Source organism: Pleurodeles waltl, chromosome 4_2 (assembly GCF_031143425.1).
Source record: "Pleurodeles waltl isolate 20211129_DDA chromosome 4_2, aPleWal1.hap1.20221129, whole genome shotgun sequence".
NCBI classification, from domain to species: domain Eukaryota; kingdom Metazoa; phylum Chordata; class Amphibia; order Caudata; family Salamandridae; genus Pleurodeles; species Pleurodeles waltl.
The window spans coordinates 829,858,173-829,879,323 of record NC_090443.1 but is presented as its reverse complement, the minus strand read 5'-3'; the positions used below and the strand labels follow the sequence as shown (position 1 = coordinate 829,879,323).

The 21,151-nt window shown below is 44.0% G+C and overlaps 1 protein-coding gene across 6 annotated transcripts in view; it reads left to right on the top strand.

The window, feature by feature from the left end:
• Positions 1–21,151, top strand: part of PATJ (PATJ crumbs cell polarity complex component) — a 1,201,300-nt gene that overhangs the window by 460,125 nt on the left and 720,024 nt on the right. For all 6 annotated transcript variants that reach the window (XM_069232550.1, XM_069232545.1, XM_069232547.1 and 3 more), the window contains one exon: positions 3,309–3,425. In XM_069232550.1, coding sequence (XP_069088651.1) covers positions 3,309–3,425 — 117 coding nt within the window. The remainder of the gene's footprint in view (positions 1–3,308; positions 3,426–21,151) is intronic.

Here is a 21,151-nt window from a genome sequence, read left to right as displayed (position 1 = left end):
TTCCCTTGTACTTGCCTAGTAAAAAGGAGATATGATAAATAAGGGTGTTCCCTCATAGCCAGTTTCCCTCTCTACTGAAAGAAACCAGACTTTTACAGCACCAAGCAGCCCCCCTTCCTTTCTCAATTCCTTCAGCTGCATTCTCAAAGGTGGAGGAACTTTTGGACAAATCCTTGCACCACCTTCCCCCTCCACTATTGGTCCTCCTTTCATGTTGCTTCACTTCCTACATGACTCCAGGCCTTGACCCTTTCTCCTCACCAACAGTCCTAAGCTTTCTCAGCATTCTGATGTTTCCGTGCTGTAAGCATTATTCCCTCTACGTAAAATTGGCATCTTCTCCCTTCTCAGTTAGGTGAGTTTGCTCTCCTTATTCTGGAGCAGGAAGTCCAGTGTAAAATAAACACAGCTGTTTTGTTTTGGCATGATGCATGTAAATGTTCCCATCTTTTGATGGTGGTCTCCTATTATCCCACTACTGTTCCCCCTCCCTCCCAACCACAAAGGTCTATGTCTTGGACACTCCAGAGCTTGGTTCTGATAGTATCCTACATTCACCTCCTCAGACTGTCCTGTTGAAATTACGGCTGTCCTGAAGAGACACACAGTGACTGTCCTACTAAAAGGGTAGCAGGTCTGCAGAACATGTTTTTAAGTAGTTCTCCAAAGAAGTGCTAGCACTGTGCTATTCTAAATATGGGACTCTTGCAAGGGAGTACTATAACTTTGCCATTAAAAGTATGGTTTTCCAGCAGATATACTCTTTTCACAGCGTAGCGTGTCCCACCTTTGGTCTTGGTAAGTTACAAGTTCTCCTAATGCCTTATTTAATGCTACTCAGTGTATTGCCCTTGTAAGGATCATAGAATGAGATGGCACAGCTAGGATTCACGACTAGCAAGTCATACAAAAATGATATCAGGCAGTGCTGAACTGATTACAGAGTATATGGCATAGAGTACAGTGCCATTGAGTGTAGTGGCATTGAATTCAGTCGCTTACAATGCAACATCATAAATTTCTGTGTTATAGAGTGGAGTGGTGCATAGTAGAGTGCATTAGTGCAGAGTGAAGTGGGGCAGAGTAGAGTTGCACAGAGTACAGCAGAATGCCAGAGTGCAGTGGCGTAGAGTAGAGTGGCGTATAGTTGAGTGATGCAGAGGACAGTGGGTCAGAGTAGAGTCGAGTGGCATAGAGTGCTATGGCCTCGAGTGCAGAGTAGAGTTCAGTGGCATAGAATGCTGTGGCATACAGTGGTGTAGAGTAGCATAGAGTGGTGCAGAGTAGAGTGCCATAGAGTGAAGTAGTGCACAATAGAGTGGTGTAGAGTTCAGTGATGGAGAGTGCAGTGTTGCAGAGTAGAGTGCAGTGACATAGAGTGTAGTGACCGAATACAGTTGTGTAGAGTGCAATGGTTAAGGGTAGAGTGGCCTAGAGTGCAGTGGCGTAGAGTTAATTGTTTCAGTGTAGAGTAAAGTGGTGTGGAATGGTGCAGGGTAGGGTGTAGTTGTGTAGAGTGGCACAGAGTGTAATGGCATTGAGTAAAGTGGTGTAGAGCGCAGTGGCATAGAGTTCAGTGCTGCAGAGTAGATTAGAGTTGCTTACAGTTGATTGGCGTAGAATGCAGGGGCATAGAATTGAGTGTTACAGAGTAAAGTGTATTGTCAGACTACAGTGGTGTAGAGCAGGGTTGTGCAGAGTAGATTGGTGTGGCTTAGACTGGAGTGGTGTAGAATGGAGAAGAGTGAATTTGCATAGAGTAGAATTCTACAGTGTAGAATAGACAGATGTAGAGTGCATTGATGTAGAGTGGTGTGGTGCAAAGTGCAGTGACATAGAGTGGTGTAAAGTTTATTGGTGCAGAGTAGAGTGCAGTGGTGTGGAGTGGTTCTGAGTAGAGTGGAGTTGCATAGAGAGGAGTATTCATGGTGTGGTAGCACACTATTACAGTTGACACATTGTCAGTTGAAATGATCATTACCATTACAATGCACAGATGAAAATATGTGGGAATTGCATCGCCTAGTTTAATGATTTGTTTTGGTCATATTAAACTATTTGCTTCAAACACACATCAGAAATAACAACAAAATGTGCTTTGTGCATTCATAATTCTGATATATTCTGAAATACATACACAGTTTATTTAAAAGTTGTGTGCTAGAAAAAAAAAACTCTTTCCTAACTCCCAGTATCCAGCAAGATTGTCACATAAATCCTCTCACTTTGAAGTCAGAGAAAGAAACGTAAACAGGCGCCCTTGGAAGACAGTGCCTGACATTTGGCCTCTATCTTTTAATGTACAGCAAATGTGAAAAGATCAGAAAAAGATTTAAAAGCAAGATTTAAAGTAAGTTTGTTAGTGGAAGGATACACGGTTTAGGCAACGGGAGGGACAAACTGAACCTGGAGACACTAAAGCAAGTAAAGCCAGCAAATGGAAAGACAAAGTGTGAGTTACAAACCAATGGTAATCAGCGAGTGGAAAGCATTCCTAGGTCAACTTTCTGAAAAGTCCCCAAGATGTCATTAGCAAACCAAACAGCTACGCTTTCTGGCAGGCTGCAACCTAAAAAGTAGTTCACTGATTGTGTTCAGTAAAAGGTTAGAACTCATCAAATCAGAAAGAGTGTAAAACAGTTAGCCCAAGGGTAGGGACCATTGTAAGAAGGGAAATAAAGCTGTTGGATAAGAAGGAAGAAAATTATATTGTAAAGGAAGCCAACCAACAACAAATAATGGGCTGCAATAGGGATTAGACAACAGACAGTTAAAACTGTGTATAGTCAAAGACTAAAATGATCTAGCCATGCCGCTGCATAAGAATGTTTAGAAAGTTCCAAGGGATTCGACTACTGTACTGTAAGAGTAAGGCTTGGGAGGGAGAGAGTAAGGCCTGCTATGAAGTGATTCATTTGATTGATGGTGGGACAAGAGTTGTTGTAAGTGGTAACCAGTTTAGCAGTTGCTACTTTTTTAAGAGTTTTAAGCAAAGGAAAGACATTCTTTATTGAAATTTGTGTGAACTTGTACACTTCAGAATTTGTTGCTGAGGGACGTTAGAATAACCATAGAAACATTCCAAAGTCATCTAAACATTGTACTACTCCCCATTAGGATTTCAAGGGCCCTTAGAGTACACTCGTCACACATAATATACAATGAAGAAAAAATCTTTGAGATGGTCAACACTTTGGTAAAGCATCCTGTTGTCTCAATTGCATGACAAGAACTGCAGCCACCTTCTAAATACCTTGCTCATTCTAGAGTTCTGGAAATAATGTTAGATAAATATGTTCATGTTTCAGGCTGAAGCTAAAGAAGATAGCATTCAGTACTTTGTGCATCGAGATGAAGATGAGAATTATGAAGATTCAGATTCAGAAGATATTGCCCGTTCAGGAGCACTAGCTGACATGCAACAGGTATGGTAATACAATGCAATACCATGCATTTATGCCTCTGACAGTACATCAATGGAGTTTGACGTAAATTGAAATATAGTCTGTCAAAGAAAGTCCTGGCTTGGTAAAACCACTGTTCTGCAAGGTGGAAACTTCTCTTGAACACACAGGGGCAGCATTGACTGTTCTATAACTCAGATATTGTTCCTTATGTGCACTATTCTTTTGCACAGGCATAGTTCCTTTACACAGGAACTATTCCTGCACTGTTCTTTACACATACCCCTCTCCCTGACAACTTCCTCTTCCAAACACCACCATGATTACATCAGCAGCAAACATTTGCAGTGTATTAGGTCTCGTGTTTGCGAAAGTTAGAGGTATTGGAGTTGAAAACATAATTTTTCTTTACATTTGTTATTTTTGTACGTGATGGAATGAATGCTGATATTTGCATAGCGCTATTACCATTTGTATGACCTTGCAGTGCTGGAGAACCAGATAATAGGAAATAGGTTATGAGGGAGGAGAGACGAGTAATATTGTGGCTGTGGAAAAAAATAAGTAACCACATCCTGGAGAGAATGCAAGCATAAGTAAAGTAAAGAACATGAAATGTAAGCAGAAGCAACATGTTTACATTAATGTCTTTATACATGTAACGTGCTGGCTGCAAAAAGCCTGCAGCATTTACTGTTGTAATGCACACAAAGCAGGGAAAGGGTGCAGTACCAGAGGCTGTCCCTAGGTGTCTCTTGTGTGCTTATGGTCAGCTTGTGACAATGAAGAACCGAAGGCAGCACTGTGTAGTGAAGGTCAGCTTGTGAGGAGCAATAAGAGAAAGCAGCAGCACGGCACTGTGTGTTTATGGGCACCTTGTGACTGAAGAGTAACGATGAGCGAGAAGGACTCAGATATGCACAAATTCAGCAGTGGGCTTTAGAACCTGAAAACAAACCGGTAACTATAAGGATAAAACGTAATTTGTGAAGGAGATTCTGAAGAAAATAGGCATTGTTGCACGAAACCCGAATGCAGTCTCAACAGTAGAGAGCAAGTGGGCACGCGTAATTGATTTGGGAGAGAGAGACGCAGGATACACACATAATCAAAACCATGGGAAATAGGAGATATATTAACAAAAGCTCACTAAATGCCAAAAATTGTGAAATATAGTACAAAGTAATGTACGGCTGTTACTTTACACCAACATGAATGGAACAGCTGTACCTGAATATGAGTGATGAATGTTGAAGGGGGTGTGGTGAACAAGGTTCTGCACTGCACATATGGTGGGGTTGTCACAAGTCAGGTCTGTCTGGAAGGAGGTGAGGCAGACCCTGGCACAGCTTTTGGGATGTCCTATCCCAGAGGACCGAGATGTAATGACATTAGGCTTCTGCCAGCAGGAATTAAAATCTTCACAAACAAGAATGGTACACAAAGTTACAATGTCTGTGTGTGGCAAAAATAACTATGGCATACAATGGGAAAACATCCATCCACCCACCCCTCCCCCACTCCACTGAACACTAGTATCATAGATTAAGGACAATTTGTGCAAACATTTAAAATTCCAAAAATGGGAAATTTAATGCACAAGTGATACATTTTTAAAATAAATGGAGTAATTTGCAGGATGTTTTATATACTGGCCTAGCATGTACATTATGTCCACTGAGCACTATCTTACATCTCTGCAAACCGAATAATGCAAAATATATATTCAGTGGCACGTGAACTTAGGAGTGAATTTCTGTGATGGCACTGGCGGAGGGGAGTTAAGGGATAGGGGCATGTAGTTTACTTTTATTCTTGGTTGGATTTATACTGTAATCATAATTTGGGAGCTATGGAAAATGAATAAAGTATTCTTTAATGAAGAAATGCACTTATTTGATATTTTAAGATACTTTAAATTATGTTGTTTGTGGCACTATTTACATGTTTAACGTTTGTGTACCTCGACTCGAGTACTGGTTTTTAGAGATAAGCTAAGCTTCTTGCTCGCCTCTCCCTGTTAATTTGTTGACTCGCCCACCTATATGTTAAGCAAAATTAACTGTTTCTGCATTTCAGAAAGATTACCACATTTTTTCGTGCCATAGTTTTGTAAACATACTTTCTGAAGTTTCAGCTAACTCTGTGGCTGAAACAGCCATGACAGGCACACATTTCAGTTCAGTTCATCTCGTTAATCCGTGGTTTATAGATCTCTAGGGCGCACAATATCCTATACGCCAGAACTCGAGCACAATAAAGAATGTTCTTTAACATCGGCCTTACCTCCTGTCTCTCAACATTTCAATTATTGCCTCAACTTTGCTTCAGATAACCAACTCAAACACACGTAGATGATAAAAAGTAATCAGAAAACTATGATTATCAAATTGAATGACAGACTAAGAAGTGCCACTGTTCGGTTTCTTTGTACCTGTACTTCAGAGTAAGCATTCTAATTGGTTAGAAAAGCTGGCCCATTCCAAAAACAAATCTTGCTGCACTGTAAGAAACCGGCCGCCTATCTGGAAATCATGGACTCTTGAGCTGATGTTTCTCACTGCATCTATTGTGTAACTAGCCACAGAGCGGGGTCTCCAAGGTCTCAGTAGTATTATGCTGTGGTTTAGCTGGTGGTGCTTTAAAACATCGTTGTTAAGTGCTACATAAAACAAGCAACTAAGTGGGAGGGGTGGTGGGGACGGGCCGTCATGAACAGGAAACTCTGGGACAGGAGAAAGGTGCTGGGGGATGGCAGTGCAAGCTGAATCAAAAGTTAAAAATGGTGTGCCTGAAACTAATTAAATGGCCAGAAGTGAACTGATCCATGTAACGCTGTCAGTCTGCAAGGCGTAACAAAACAGCCTAAGGCGGGACAAACGTAAAGCATTAACCAATGAAATGAAGGGATTTTTGAAAGGAATGAATGAAAGTGATGGGCGTGGTTAAAGCCCACAGAATAGATTACAACTTGAAAAGCAGCTCATGCTCGCTGCCATGCTAGACCTAAAAATTAGTCTAATGCTGAGTTGCATATCCCATTACAGTGAAAAGCTAGTTATTCCAATTTTACATGAGTTGCCGGCAGTATTAGCGTGGATCTTATTTGTATGGCGCCACCCACCGGCATCATTTGTAAAGAGTTTCCTATAACTGCATTTCCTTCCTGTCACCACGGAATGTGGCTGTGCTTCTCTCTTAGAAAGGATACCTACCAACAGGTGGCACAGACCACCATCTGTATGTTTCAACCTGAGAAGTGTAATATTGAAATTGTTTTGGGCAACTTGGCTCACGTTTTAAATATAGCCTCGTCATCTGGGTTTTAACAGAAAAATGAAGCTAAGGAGTAACAAAGATCAGGATGTAATCAGGGCACAAACAGGCATTGAGAAGGATTTCAAAGAATGTTACCCTGGTTTTTATAGAAAAGAAATAGCGTTCCTCAATGAAACAGTATATACCCTTTTTTTAAATGTACTGATTGCCAAGATAAAAAGTACTTCAACTTTGGGCAAGTATTATAACTTTAATATTATCATGTGACTTACTTGCCTAACATATCAAAATACATTTGTGTTATGCATGATTTGTGTACGTGTGGGCAGTCACATAGCTCTGAATATGTTTGGTTTTCTGCAAGAGAATCACATTTATCATGAGTTTTTGTTAAATGTATATTCAATGGACAATACCAATTTCTAACATTAAAATGATGTAAACAATATAAAACTATGTAACAAATGTTTCTGCTTTAGCAGTAAATTAATCATTTTGATGCCTAACTATTAATAGTATCAGATAACTTTGATGTTGCTCCACTGGACAAGGGCACAGGATGAAGACACTTGTGTGTCTTGCACAGGACAAGAACTAAACTGACATCGTCTAGCTACCCTGAACACTATTTGCCACACAGTATGGGCCACATGAACAGCAGTGTTTTAAAATTGGTATAAAAATGACAAACATACACACGAAAATTAGTTTTTAAATAACGTATACTTTTTCTTTTCAAATTTTACAATTTCTTGTATGCCATATTTATTTTTTTCCACAGATTAAAATACAACTCTTTTTCTGTAGTGTTGCTTTTTAATACTGCATTTAAATGCAAACTTTATTGTGGTGTCCTCAATTTCATTTAAATTTCCATCAAAATAATTTGCAGCATTATACACAGCACTGATGAAAGCATATTCACTTTGAAACTAAGTGAGTTCTATATAAAGATTATAGTTCAACACACTGACCCAGCTTTCTGTTATGCAAACCGGGTGCTCGGTATCTGGGTGTAGGCCTCAAACAGGATACCAACCATGTTATGCTTTAACCTTAAAATGTAATTGATAACGCTTTTCAGAGCTGACTCAACTATCGCTAATTCAACAGAAAAATCATATGTTCTTAAACATTCCACTCCATGTACATACAACTGCAGGTGGTTTTGCAGTATACAGCGAGAAATGTTGACAATGGGTTGTCCACTCAATGCAGAAAAGAAATGCAGTAGGCCATGTCCCAGACGTATGGCCTTAGCAGACAAAGCTCGCGCATACTCGCTTGTTAAAGAATTTAATTTGAAAAGGAAGTCTAGGTAGGAGTACTGCACCTCAATATGATGGTGAGTAATCTACCAGTGGAAATTCAGGGTTACCGCATCCCTATCCCCCGAAAAAAAAATATTGATTTAAAGAGCGAATGCATAATTCCTGGTGTTAAAACATTGCTGAGTGAGTATCAAAAAATACGAAAAGCACATGTAACCAAGTAAAGGAGACAAGACAAACTCTTGGTATCAAACCAGACACTAAGAGTGGAAATATGCTGTTTCTCAGTAAAAGGCAAAACATTAGGGAAGCAGATGCACAGATGAGACCATAGAAGTGTTGCGAATAATTAGAGTTCCCTTCCAGAATGGAATATGGGGATAAGCACCACATACAAACGTATTATGGAACATCTGTGGACAATATGGAGCAAGGACTAGCGCTATCCATCAACTAGGCATTCCCATTTGAAGCACTCAGAAAACTTAGTCACGTTACTTCTGTGAAATGTTTTTAATCACAACAAATATGCAAAATCAGCATGAAACAATTAAAAGAAACACACATCAATGATTGGCGCATAAAACTGCAAATGACACGTATCTTTGAGGAGTTGTTTGGGTGCATCATCTGAAAGCGTTTCATGAATCATCTTCGATGAAGATTTAGTTAAAAATAAAGGATCATCTGGAGGGAAATAGCTATATGTAATGTCCAGGGTTGCTAGTCCCAGTACATGGTTTTGCATTGATGGTTGTGGAAGGTATGTAGGCTGATCAATGCAAAAACAATCTCAACGTACATTGAAATGAATAATGTAAATTGGAAAGTTAGACAAATTGGTGTGCTTGCTGTACACAATATAGTAGTGCAGTGAGGTAAGGAGCACACATTTGTGGTGATTATACAGAAAGAAAAGCTACAAGAAAGCACCAGTTTAAGTTGGCCGCGGGAAGATGTACTGGAAAGGTTTTAAAGCATAGTCCGTATTGCCAACAATCTACCTTTTATAGGTCATCAGGTATCACAGGTGGTGGAAATGGTGCAAATATAAGCATATTGTTTTACTACAAATAGAGCACAATATGCTTTCAAGCATTCAATTCCACTAGTATACTTTGAGACTCCACTTTTCAGTATATACTCAGGGACATGAAGTCTGAACAATCCTGAATCCTGAACAAGCCTTACTGTGCTAAATAAAATTACAAGGAGAAATGACTCAGTGGTGCTCAGAGCCTGTAAATTAAATGCTGCTAATGGGCCAGCAGCACAGATTGTGCCACCCACTACAATAGCCTTTCAAAATGTCTCAGGCCTGCCACTGCATAGCATGTGTGTGCAGTTTAAATTGCCGTTTTGACCTGGCAAGCCCAAACCTTCCTTTTTATTACATGTAAGTCACCCTTAAGGTAGGCCCTAGTTACCTCAAAGGGCAGGGTGCAGTGTATTTAAAAAGTTGGACATGTACATTGAAGTTGTCCAGATAGTGAAAAACTCTTTAATTAACAGATAACATTAGGGTATCCTAAAACATCTTGTAAGTGTAATTTCCAATTAGGAATATGGTGTTTAGTGTGCCTGGACTCACAATTTAAAATCACAATTTATGGTGAAGTCAGATTTTAAATTGTAAGTCTGAAAATGCCACTTTTAGAAAGTTGAATTTTTTTTATTTTAACCATTCTGAGCCTCTGCCTGCCTGTGAATACATGTCAGGGTTGGGTGACAGCTGGGCTCTTTTCATTCCCTCTAGACAGCCACACACAATGAGGAATTAGATGTGACCCAATGGGCCTTAATGGGCCTTTAACTGGCTTGATGGGCATGGAGCTTAGCACTGCTTCACTTATACCTGAACAGACTTGGCCTGTCCACCCGTAAAAGGGCTCTATGTCCTTGTATTGTCACTTCAGCCAGCTTAGAGCCAGGACAGGGGAGACGGGGCATCTGCACATTTCAAAGGCCTGCCTCTGGTAGCTTTTCCCACCTTCCACAACCAGGGCACCAAAGTGTGAATACTGGAGACTAACCCCACTTTCCCAAATCAGAACTCTACTAGGATAAGGACACTGCCAGGAGGAAGGGTTGCTCTGCTGCCAGGAGGGACTGCCACTCTGAACTGCATTGTTGTGTTGGTCTACTGCTGCTGTGTTCTGACTAGTAGGAGGGACTGCCACCTTGCTGTTGCTCTGTGTGTTGGCCTGCAGCACATACCCTACAGGAGAAGGACTGGCCTTTTCTATCTGTGTGCCCCCAAGAGTCTCCAAGGGCTTGCTAGCTTGCCCCTGGCTCTGCTGCGAGGTCTCCAGGACATCAAAGACCTCGCCTGCCCATCAATCACACTCGGTACGCCGTCCTCTGCCAGAGCTCCCCCCCCTCTTTCAGGAGCAAGTGTGAGAGGACTCGAGAGTAACAGATTGTGCCCTAACTTCCCTGGGGGCTACTAATTATTCCGATATACACTGAGTCACAGCCCGCTCACACCAGAGAGCGCAGTCCTTGTGCATGAGCCCGCCCGAATTGAAATCAGCAGTGTTTGGTGCCCTTCATGTTCCTGAGGCTGTGCTGGAGCCTCTTTCCCTGCTGCTGACATGAGCCCTGAAGAGCATGGCCCACCCACGTTGGAGAAGAAGCAGAGCCCCAGGGCAGTGTTGCGCTCAAGGATCAGGTGCCAAGGCCCCATCAACTATAGCTGGAGATATGTCAGAGGAGTCAGGGCTTATCTGTTGGGACTGCGTGGAAGTCTGCCTGCCTTGGGCCGCGAGGCCGCATCAGCATCTCCTAGAACTCAGCAACCAAGACGGCTACAGAAGGACACGTGCCATAATTCTTCTAGCTGGAGTGCCACTCATTTCTGTCCAACCCAGAGCGCTGACACTTACTTAACTACTTTGGACCCAGACGTTCCCAACGGTCTAATCAAGGCTCCTTGCCCCACTCCCTCCTGAATACCAAAACTTCTGTAAAGGTAGTACCCACAAATATTACTTACTTTAAGTTACTAACAGCAATCACTGCACATTGTTCTTACGGGAGCAGGAGTAGGCTCAAGAAAGCTGCTCCCTGGCACTGACTACGGACACTATTCTGACATCCTGGGGAGTCCTACGTAAGGTGTGAATTCCTGGCACGCAGACTCACTTTCTTTGTTGTTCAGAAGTGCACAGCTCTTGATTGAATAATTGGATTTTTGTTGTTTTATTCTTATTTTTATCAGATAAATAATCTTTTGCTATCCTAGTGTTGAGTCCTTTTTGTGGTGTCTTTCACTTTGTTACTGTAATAAATATTGCACGCGTACTTCACACATTGCTTTTAACTTAATCCTGCCTGCTCTGTGCCAAGCTACCAGAAGGTGCAACACAAACGTATGATGGATGGAGTGCTGAACGTTTTCAAACACTCACCCCTAGTCACAGATCTGGGTTTAACCCATTGTTCTTCTGCACACCATGCTACCCTGTTTGAACCCAGCCACATGCAAATCAGTCTTGACCCTGTTCCCCATGGGAACAGTCCAGCCCGAACTGCCAGGCCAGGTCATCCCTGGACTGGAAACAAGCATCCTGGGAACGGTTTTAGGATATCACCCTTCATCGGCCAGGCTAGCTTGAATCCAGTGGCACAGTGGGTGAGCACAGGTTAATTTAGCTTGTGTATCTGACTTGCCGTGACTAGGATTGTGGTCCCTACTTGTACAGGGTGCATACCTCTGCCAACTAAAAACCCAATTTTTAACACTCCCCTTTTATCGCATATAAGTCACTCCTAAGATAAGCCCTAGAAAGCCCATAGGGCTGGGTGCATTGTAATTAAAAGGTTGAACATGTACTTTTAAGTTTTACATATCCGGGTAGTGAAAAAAATCCTAAATTTGTTTTTCTTTCCTGTTAGGTCAACCTGTCCCAAAGGATAACCTTGGGTTACCTTACTACATTTAAAAGGTGCTAACTTGTGAGTGGGACCATTAAGCATTTCATGTTTAGTATCTATAACTTTGTAATACAAAATACTCTTTAATGGTAAAATTGGATTTTAAATTACAGTTTTCAAAATGCCACTTTTAGAAAGTTGGCATTTTCCTGCCCTTGGCCATTTGGTGCCTGCGACCTGTCATAGGTCACATGACTGTAGTTAGCAGGTAAACTTTGTGAATTCCTCCCAGTCACACAATAGCGGGATTAGGTGTTTCTGAAGGGGCCATCTGCTGGCAGGATGGGGAAAAGAGCGGAGCTGGGCACAGCCCAACCTGCAACTGAATAGGCTATGCTCTGCCTTCTTACAAAGGGCTTGTCACCACTGCATTGCCCCTGTATTTAGCCTCGGGCCAGGGCAGGGAAATCAGGAAATTCCAAGCACTGCAAAGAGAAATCTATGGAAACTTCTCATACTTGAAAGAAGGCACCAGGTGCACTCTTCAAGTCATTTTCTGGACCTGCCTGCTGCTGTGGCCTGCTGTGTTCTCCACAAGGCTGTTTTGCTGCATCTGGAATGACTGCTTTGCTGCCTGGAGCCTACCTTGAGCCCTCAGAGGCCTGCCCTGCTTTTCACTTGTACTCAGGACTGCCACTATGACTCTATTGGCTAGTTTGCTGGCCTCCTGTTCAGAGTCACAGGGACATAACATGCTCCCACCATATTGAACATGCACCTAAACCCAGCCAAAGTGAGTCCTGAATCTCCAAGTGGTGCCCCTGCAGTCCTGGACCCTTGGTTGTGGAGCTGAAGGTACCCAGATAGCCAAAATCAAAAACTTGGAACTTTGTCAAATTTGTCTTTTATTTGGCTAAAAACTGCTTGTTTATCCACTCAAACTCCGTCACCGGTCGACCTGACTTTGCAGCTACACCCGCTACGCTCTCCTCCATAGCGGCAAATCCTGTTCAATGGTCCTTCATCATAGGGGTATCCGGCATCCTGGAACTCTCTTTGACTACTGCCTCCTACCTAGTCCCGCTGGAGATTTGCAACTCCCAAAAAAGTGACTAAGTCAGAACATAGAAATCTTCACCATCACCTCATCCAGTGGCTTTCTGACAACGACACACCCTCTTAGGACACCGCCTGCAGCCTCGCCATGCTGAACTTTACCTTCTCAGAACATTTGTTGAAAATGTCTTCTAAGTCTGTAAGTAAGCACCGACTGGACTCAATCCACTTCTTGCATCGGACCCACTCTCCATTGTGGTCTGCCATATTTTTTTTTTACTTTGACCCAACCTTGCGCAATTAGATGTCCGCAGTTGGCACTGCTCTTTAAGGCTCTGGTTTTCATAAAAAACTTTAAAAATTCATAAGTCCAGCTCCACTGATTGGATTTTTTTTATTTTGCTGTCAAATAATGTATTAAAATAACTATATTTTTCTAAATTGGAGTGGGATTTCTCTTGTGTTGTGTTTCAGTTTTTAGGTCGAGCGTAAACGTAGGACCTCTTGTATACTTTTAAGTATAACTCCTCTGTGGGCTTAAAGCCATTTCATTTGTTCGTTTCAGTGTCATTCAAAAATCCTTGCTTGCTAGTGGTCAGTCATGCCTCTTTGGCAAGGACCTACTACTGCATAAATACTCTTTGTTCTGTTTATCTGTTCTTTAGGGGACTTTTTTTTTCTTTGTTTAATGTTTGTGTTCAGTGAAGCTTATCTTTTCATTTGTAGAGCATTCTTGCTCTCAGCTTAGTTTGGCGGCAACGCCGTTTGAGGAAAAACGGCTGTAAATCAGCATGTTATTTTGGTCACATTTGCTTGGCCATCTCTGGCCATCTGTTGCCTCTTTGGTCGCACCCTCCCTCCCGTCATTGCTGCGCTGCCTGTTTTTTAAATGTAAAACTAGCAGATGTGACCTATCCACCAATGTTGTCTACATCCTGTCTGTTGAACACATGTCTGTGCAGTAGAACAGGTTCATGTGAAGCTAACACGGATTCCGAATGCAAGACTTTCCGCTGCGTTGAACGGCATCAGTTTCTGCTTTATGGGAACTCGGTTTTGTTGACTTTGTGGGGCGGGTCTGGCAGAGGTTATAGACACTGACCTCTTCAGCTGCCATGGTTGTAGGCAACAGAAAAAGCTCAGGCAGTATTGGTGTTTTGAGTTCGATCTTAAACCACAGACTGCGGCCGTGCAAGAAGAATGTTGTCTGAAGGAACATGCTTGTTCTGAAAAACCGCCATTGTCTTCTATTATTTCTCACATTTAACATATGCATGAATGATCCACATTTTCATCATGCCAGACTTATATCCCAGTCTTATTCTAGAATTGTTCTATGTCCTCAAAGAACTGTAAAACAGTAAGCTTTTTCATAGGGTTCTTGCTACTAATTAATATTTGAACTGAAAACGAGTTGAATACTCACATCTTTTAGACACCTGCTTTGTATATCCTTTCCACGTTTATGCTTTTTTTCATTTAGTCTTCTGAGCATTTATGAAGTTTCAGAGTATTCTTGTTAGAAATAAGCACTCTGTCTACCTATGTCGGGATGCTGCAAGCCAACGTAGATCCAATAATCATCCATTGTGTGACAAAAATCTTTAATTTACATAATTAATGGTGTTTATGGGTGAGGATGTGGACGGCCAAGTTGTTTTCAATAGAAGAAAGATGCATTATTAGGATAGTTTAAAGCAATAGCTACTTTCGCTCTAATTTTCTCAGTACCCGCTAAATACAACACAACCATTAATAATGATGGCAAATTTAGAATGGCCAACTAGGATGCACTTGTGCATATCTATAGGATGTCTGTGAAAATACCCATTTTGATGTCTTCGCTTTTTTAGTTTCTTTCTTGATTGTAAACTAGTACAAATCCCCTGTCTGCTGCAAATATGCCACCCAAATATCAAAGTGCAAAAACGCAATATGTAATATATTCTTTAGCCAAGTTCATAGTGACAATAAGAAATTTAGTGATATCAAGTGAATATGCATTTGGTATATTCTTATTGAGCTAGTAGCTGCTGGTGTTGAAAGAGTGAGGTATACAGGTAGGGTGATACACAGATGAAAAGGTAGAAGTAAAGACAGATAATGACAGATGAACAAGGGTAGACAACAATAGACATATAGCGATAAAGCTCCCTGACTGTGTTTTATCATCTCTCCTGGTCTCTCTGACTTTTTCTGTCTCTTTTCATATTCTCTATCCCCCTGCCCACCTCTTGTTCTCTGTTTCTTCCTGACTTTTTCCCATCTCTCCAGCTCATCTCTCCCCGTCTTTTTCTGACTATTCAGCTTTCTCTCCCCCTCGCTTTCTCTCTCTCTCTCCTTGTTTTTCCCTGTCTTGCTTTCCTTGTCTCGCATTGTTTATCCTTGCCTTTCTTTTTTATCCATGGCTTTCTCTATCTCTCAGCTTCTGTTTTTTGAGTGCACCTATATCTTTTTGTCCTTCTATATATCTCGCTGGCTTTGAGTTCTCTATTCCTCATGTTAGGCCTCCCTTCCTTTCTATGTCATTGTCTCTCCCATCTCTCTTTCTTTCATGGTCTCCCATTGTGTTTGTCTGTCTCTCCTTGTCTTGGGCAATATTTTCTTTTTTTGCTTCAGATAGAGGAAGAAGGTAAATAGAAGTGTTATGCAGGGCAACAGGAATTATGTGGCAGAGAGGACCCAATTATGCAGCTTCGTTGACGAATTTATGTGGCAAGAAAAGTCCAGTTATGCATTTACAACACCAATAGCTCTAACTCAAGCAAATGCAAGGCCTATTGCATTGCAAATGCTTCTTTACATTTATGTGCTTCATAAATAATTTACAAATTGCGTCTAAATTAAGCCTAACTGCTTTTGTGCCAAGCTACATGAGGGTTAAGCAAAGATTAGATTAGTGACTTTTATGGTTCAACCTTTGTGGCTCTTGCTTGACAAGGGTTACCACCTCAGTCAACCAACAATCTAATTCTTACAACCCGTATAGCAGTACACTCATCAGTAGCATGAGATGAAATGCCAGATGATATTTTTGATTGTGTGAGGTGCAGAAAATAAGTGAATGCATTTTTAATGTTCGCGTTTACTTGCCTAGTTTCCATTGTATAGATAATAATGGTCTCTCTATATGTTTGTCTGTTTTCTATGTTCGCTGAGTGTCATTACTAGATTTAGTAACGGGACCCTATCGCACAGATGCGTGAGAAAGTTTCCTTGCTGCCAACCGAAAGCGTCAGCACGCTATATGTGCATCTCACATTAAAACGTATCATTTGCCATTTGAGTGCGCATTTTTCCAGAGCGGTGTCTATAAATATATTCATGAATTCGAACTATCCTGCAGGCTCGAGACCATATTTAAATGTTTTCTTCTTCGTGCATTACATACATTTTACATATATCACCTGCTCTTTTCAGCATAGCCATATTAAATTTGAACAAAGAAACAAAACCTTTTTCATTCTGGTTCCCTGAGCACTGAAATTGGTTCCCTGAACACTGCTATTTATGCACCGGATTAGTTTACTTTTTTCACATAAGATTTTGACTGTTTTGCTTTTATTTAGTCACCCTGAAGTGTTGCAGTTTATTTTCTTCCATTTTGTGATGGATTTATGTTCCTTTCTTTTTCTCTGAACCATGACCTTTTATCTTTACTTTTTGAGAAAGGCTTTGATAAAGGCCTTGCATGCCACAATAAAAATCAGTAAATTACATTCACTCACTGTTCTTAGCCTCTGCCTTCCAGTTTCTCCTACCTTTGAGGCGGTCAGATGTCCACTACCCTTCAAGTTAACTATTCGGTGAGTTTAAAAATCTTAAGACATTAAACACAGAATCTCCTTCTTTTAGTCTGTTTTCCTGGAACCCGCTATGCAGAATTTCCACATGCTAGTGACAAAGCAGATCTCTTCTAGGCTGTAAAAATCATAAAAACCTGAGGAAGACCTGACCATTTTCGGAAATTACTGACTAGTAGATTCTATGTTACTTCCTCCTATGCTATAGTTGTATATCCTTCTTCCGTCCAGACAACGAGAACAAGAAGACTGCCACAGGTGGGCTTAACATTTTCAGGAAATCGGGCCACTGCATTTGACCACTATACTGGGTTATCTGATAGAGACTTCTAGTTGCAGATTCCTTACCTTAGAATTTCCCCCAGGCTTCAGACTGTATCCGAAGATTTTTCTGGGAGCAATACTCTTGCGCGTCGGTAGGTGGCGTCGGTCGACTCCGCTGGGGTCGTTGGTGTCGTAGTCGCCGTGATGCCTTCGCGCAGTGACGTCAGTTCTTTTCTTTCCACACCATGCGCTGATCCGGGCAGAGCTATCCTGGTCTCTTTTTGACTGACTTTGACAGTTTTGTCGAGTTTTTGTGAGATATTTGGTGTGTCGAGGATGTCCCCGGAGACCAGTTTCAAGCCGTGCGAGGACTGTCACCACACGATGTCGGTGACTGATCCGCATCAGGTTTGTTTGTGGTGTCTCGAGCATGACCACAACCCGAAGTCCTGCTCTGAGTGCCGAGCCATGCACCCGAAGGCCTTCAGGGAGCAGTCCCTCAAACCCATGGCGGCCCGCACTCGACTCTGCGTAAGTCCTGGTCTCGATCAAGCGGAAGATCTTGAGACCTATTGCGGAGCCATCACCACTCGTCGTCTTAGAAATCTTCAGGTGCAGGTAAAAAGGAGAAGTCTAAGAGGTCCCATTGCTCTCTGACTTCGCCCTGTCGCTCGGCTGACACGACGCGGGAGGAGCGTCAACGCTCAAGTCCTCAGGCCTCAGAGCCTGCGTTCTTGGTCCACTCCGCGCTTCCCCGAGTTTCCTGGAGCCGTGGGCGACCCCCGCCCAACTGAAAGAATCCTATGAGGCCATGCGCCTCATCTTTGGGCGGACCAACCCCGATACGGCTCCTTTGAGCCCAAGGGGTTGAGGGACCTTCAGGTTCCGCGCCGGCGGCTTCGGCTCCAGCCACCAAGGACCGCTCTGGATCCACTCGCGGATCCGCACAGGTGCTGGTCACAACATTGAGACCTTCCCCAGCCTTGGGCCGATTGTCAACGCTCCTGACTTCGGTAGTGCCCACTATCGACGTCAACCCGATCCTTATCCCCGACGTCGATTGTCAACGCTCCTGACTTCGGTAGTGCCCCCTATCGTCATGGACCCGATCCTTAACTTCGACGAGTCGGAGCGGCGACGGCCGCCTCCGCCTTTATCTTCGATGTGGCTATTCACCACAGATCGGATTCTGACCCTTTTTCCTATCGGTACAAATTCGGGGAGGAATTGGAGGGTCCCTGGACACTTATGAATACCAGGATGGCCCATCCTTGGACTGGGATTAGGAATTGGGCGACGCCAGTGGGCTGGGTACTTCTCCAGACGCTATGGCAGAGGGAGCAACATATGGTATAGTGGTCAGTAGGGCAGCTGAGGTCCTTGGCCTTGCGCTTCCTATGGTTGAGGTCCGATCTAATCTCCTGACGGAGGTGATTCAGCCAGGGGCTTCCACATCCGAACCCCTTTTGCCAGTCAATGAAGCCCTCACCAATGTCCTTTTGGGTACTTGATCCACACCCAACACGGAGGCTCCTGTGAATAGGACTATTGCACGCCGCCATCGGTCTGCTCCGGACGACCCTAAATTCCTGGCCCAACACCCCATGCCTGAGAGTCTTGTCATCCAGGCTTCCCTTTCTTCAGGCGCATTCCCTCTCCCACCCCCAGATAGGGAATCAAAAAGGCTGGAACAGTTTGGTAAGAAGTTGTTTTCTTCCTTCAGTCTCGCGCTGCGGTCTGTGAACGCTGCATGCTTTTTGGGCCGCTATACCCACTCTTGGTGGGATACGGTTGCGCAAGTCCTGCTGCAGATACCAGAGGAGGCCCGTGCTATAGTCTCCCAAGCTGTGAACGATGGGAGAGATGCAGCAAAGTTCACAATCCGTTGTGGGCTGCACACAAATGACTCTCTGGACAGATCAGTTGCTGCGGCGGTGGCGTTGAGACTCCACGCCTTGTTGTGTACTTCTGGTTTTTCTGGGGATGTCCAGCAGTCCCTCATGGACATGCCCTTTTGGTGGCTCCCGTCTCTTTGGAGACAAAGCAGACTCTGCCTTGGAGAGATTCAAGAATTCCCGGGCTACTGGTCGGTCCCATGGTCTTTCCTCTGCCCCCCACCCCTCGCAGTCCGCATTTTGCCCCTTTCGTGGCAACAGAAGGGGCTCCCTGTCGCGTCCTCCCCCCAGCCACCGTGCCTCCCATGCTGTCCAGCCTCTGCGTGGCCAAGGATGCGGAATCCCATGTAGACGTGGGACAGGGAACCAGAGGTCTGCCCAGTCCACCTCTGCCCCCGCTGCAGTCTCCAAATCCTCCTAATCCGTCCCCTCACTCCCATCCAGTTGGTGGCAGGATTCGCCATCACCTGCCCCACTGGGAATCCGTCACTACGGACAGGTGGGTTTTGCAGATCGTTTGAAAGAGCTACTCCCTCCCTTTTGAATCTGTTCCACCAGCCATGCCTCCATCCTTCAGGCACCTTCCAGGGGATCATTTGGCACTTCTCCGCCAGGAAGTCGCAGCTTTCTTGGCCAAGGGAGCTATAGAGAAGTTCCCTGTGCCCGCAATAGGTCGTGGTTGTTATTCCCGCTACTTTCTGGTGCTGAAAAAAGACAAGGGCTTACGTCCTATCCTAGACCTTGAGGGCCTAAACTACTTCCTCAAGAAGGAGAAATTCAAAATGCTCACCCTGGCTCAGGTTCTGTCTGCCTTGGACCCAGGAGACTGGATGGTTGCTCTGGACTTGCAGGATGCTTATTTCCACATCCCCATCCTGCCTGCCCACAGACGTTACCTACGATTCATGGTAGGTCACGTGCACTTTCAGTTTACCATGCTCATCTTCGGCCTTACCAGCGCCCCTCAGGTGTTCACGAAAGTGATGGCGGTGGTTGCAGCTCATCTGCGTAGGCTAGGGATATCAGTGTTCAACTACCTCGACGACTGGCTGTTGAAGGCGGACTTGCCCCAGAAAGTGGTCTCCCACCTTCAGACTACGGCAAACCTCCTGCACACGCTAGGGTTCACTATAAACATGCCGAAGTCACACCTTACTCCCTCTCAAATGCTCTCTTTCATATGAGCAGTTCTGGACACAGTGCAGTTTTAGGCTTATCCTCCCGAAAAGCGAGTCCAAGACATTCAGGCTATGATTCCGATCTTACGGCTTCTGTTTGGGTTTCGGTGAGACTGACTCTGAGGCTGCTGGGTCTCATGGCCTCCTGCTAATAACACATGCCAGATGTCATATGTGGGCTCTGCAGTGGGACTTGAAGTTCCAGTGGGCGCAGCATCAGGGGAATCTCTCCGACATGGTCCAGATCTCGGAGGGGACTGTGAAATACTTGCAGTGGTAGTTTTCTAATCCGCATTGGGTCCATGGCAGATCCCTCTCCCTTCCCCAACCAGATTTATCTATAGTGACAAATGTGTCACTTCTCGGTTGGGGCAGTCACATGGGATAGGCGGAGATCAGAGGCCTCTGGTGTCTGGCGAGTCTGGGCTCCATATCAATCTTCTGGAGCTCAGGGCAATCAGGCTTGCGTTGAAAGCATTTCTTCCCTCTCTCAAAGGGAAAGTAGTGCAGGTGTTCACGGACAATACTACCGCCATGTGATACTGCAACAAACGGGACAGAGTAGGGTCCTTGACCCTTTGTCAAGAGGCACTACGCCTCTGCGCATGGCTGAAACATCAGGGAATTACTCTGGTGGTTCAGCATCTGGCGGGTTCTCTCAACGCCAGAGCGGATGAACTCAGCTGTCGATGCACAGCCGATCACGAATGGCGTCTCTGTCTGGAGGTGGCGCAAAGTCTCTTTCTGCAGTGGGGAGAGCCTTGGATAGATCTGTTTGCCTCCGCAGAGAACACGCAATGTCAGCTGTTTCGCGCATTGGAGTTTCCAAGGCGGCACTCGCTCGGAGACGCTTTTCGTCTCGAGTGGCACTCCGGCCTCCTTTACTCCTTTCCACCTATACCACTTCTGCCCAGAGTTCTCAAGAAGATCAGGAACAACCGGGCTCAAGTCATCTTGGTGGCTCTGGAATGGGCACGGAGAGTCTGGTATCCAGAGCTATTGAGCAGGTCCATCGATCCTCTACTCCGACTTCCTCTTCGTGCGGATCTTCTGTCGCAGCAACAAGGGACGGTCCTTCACCCGAACCTGTCCAACCTCCGCCTTCATGCGTGGAGATTAAGCAGC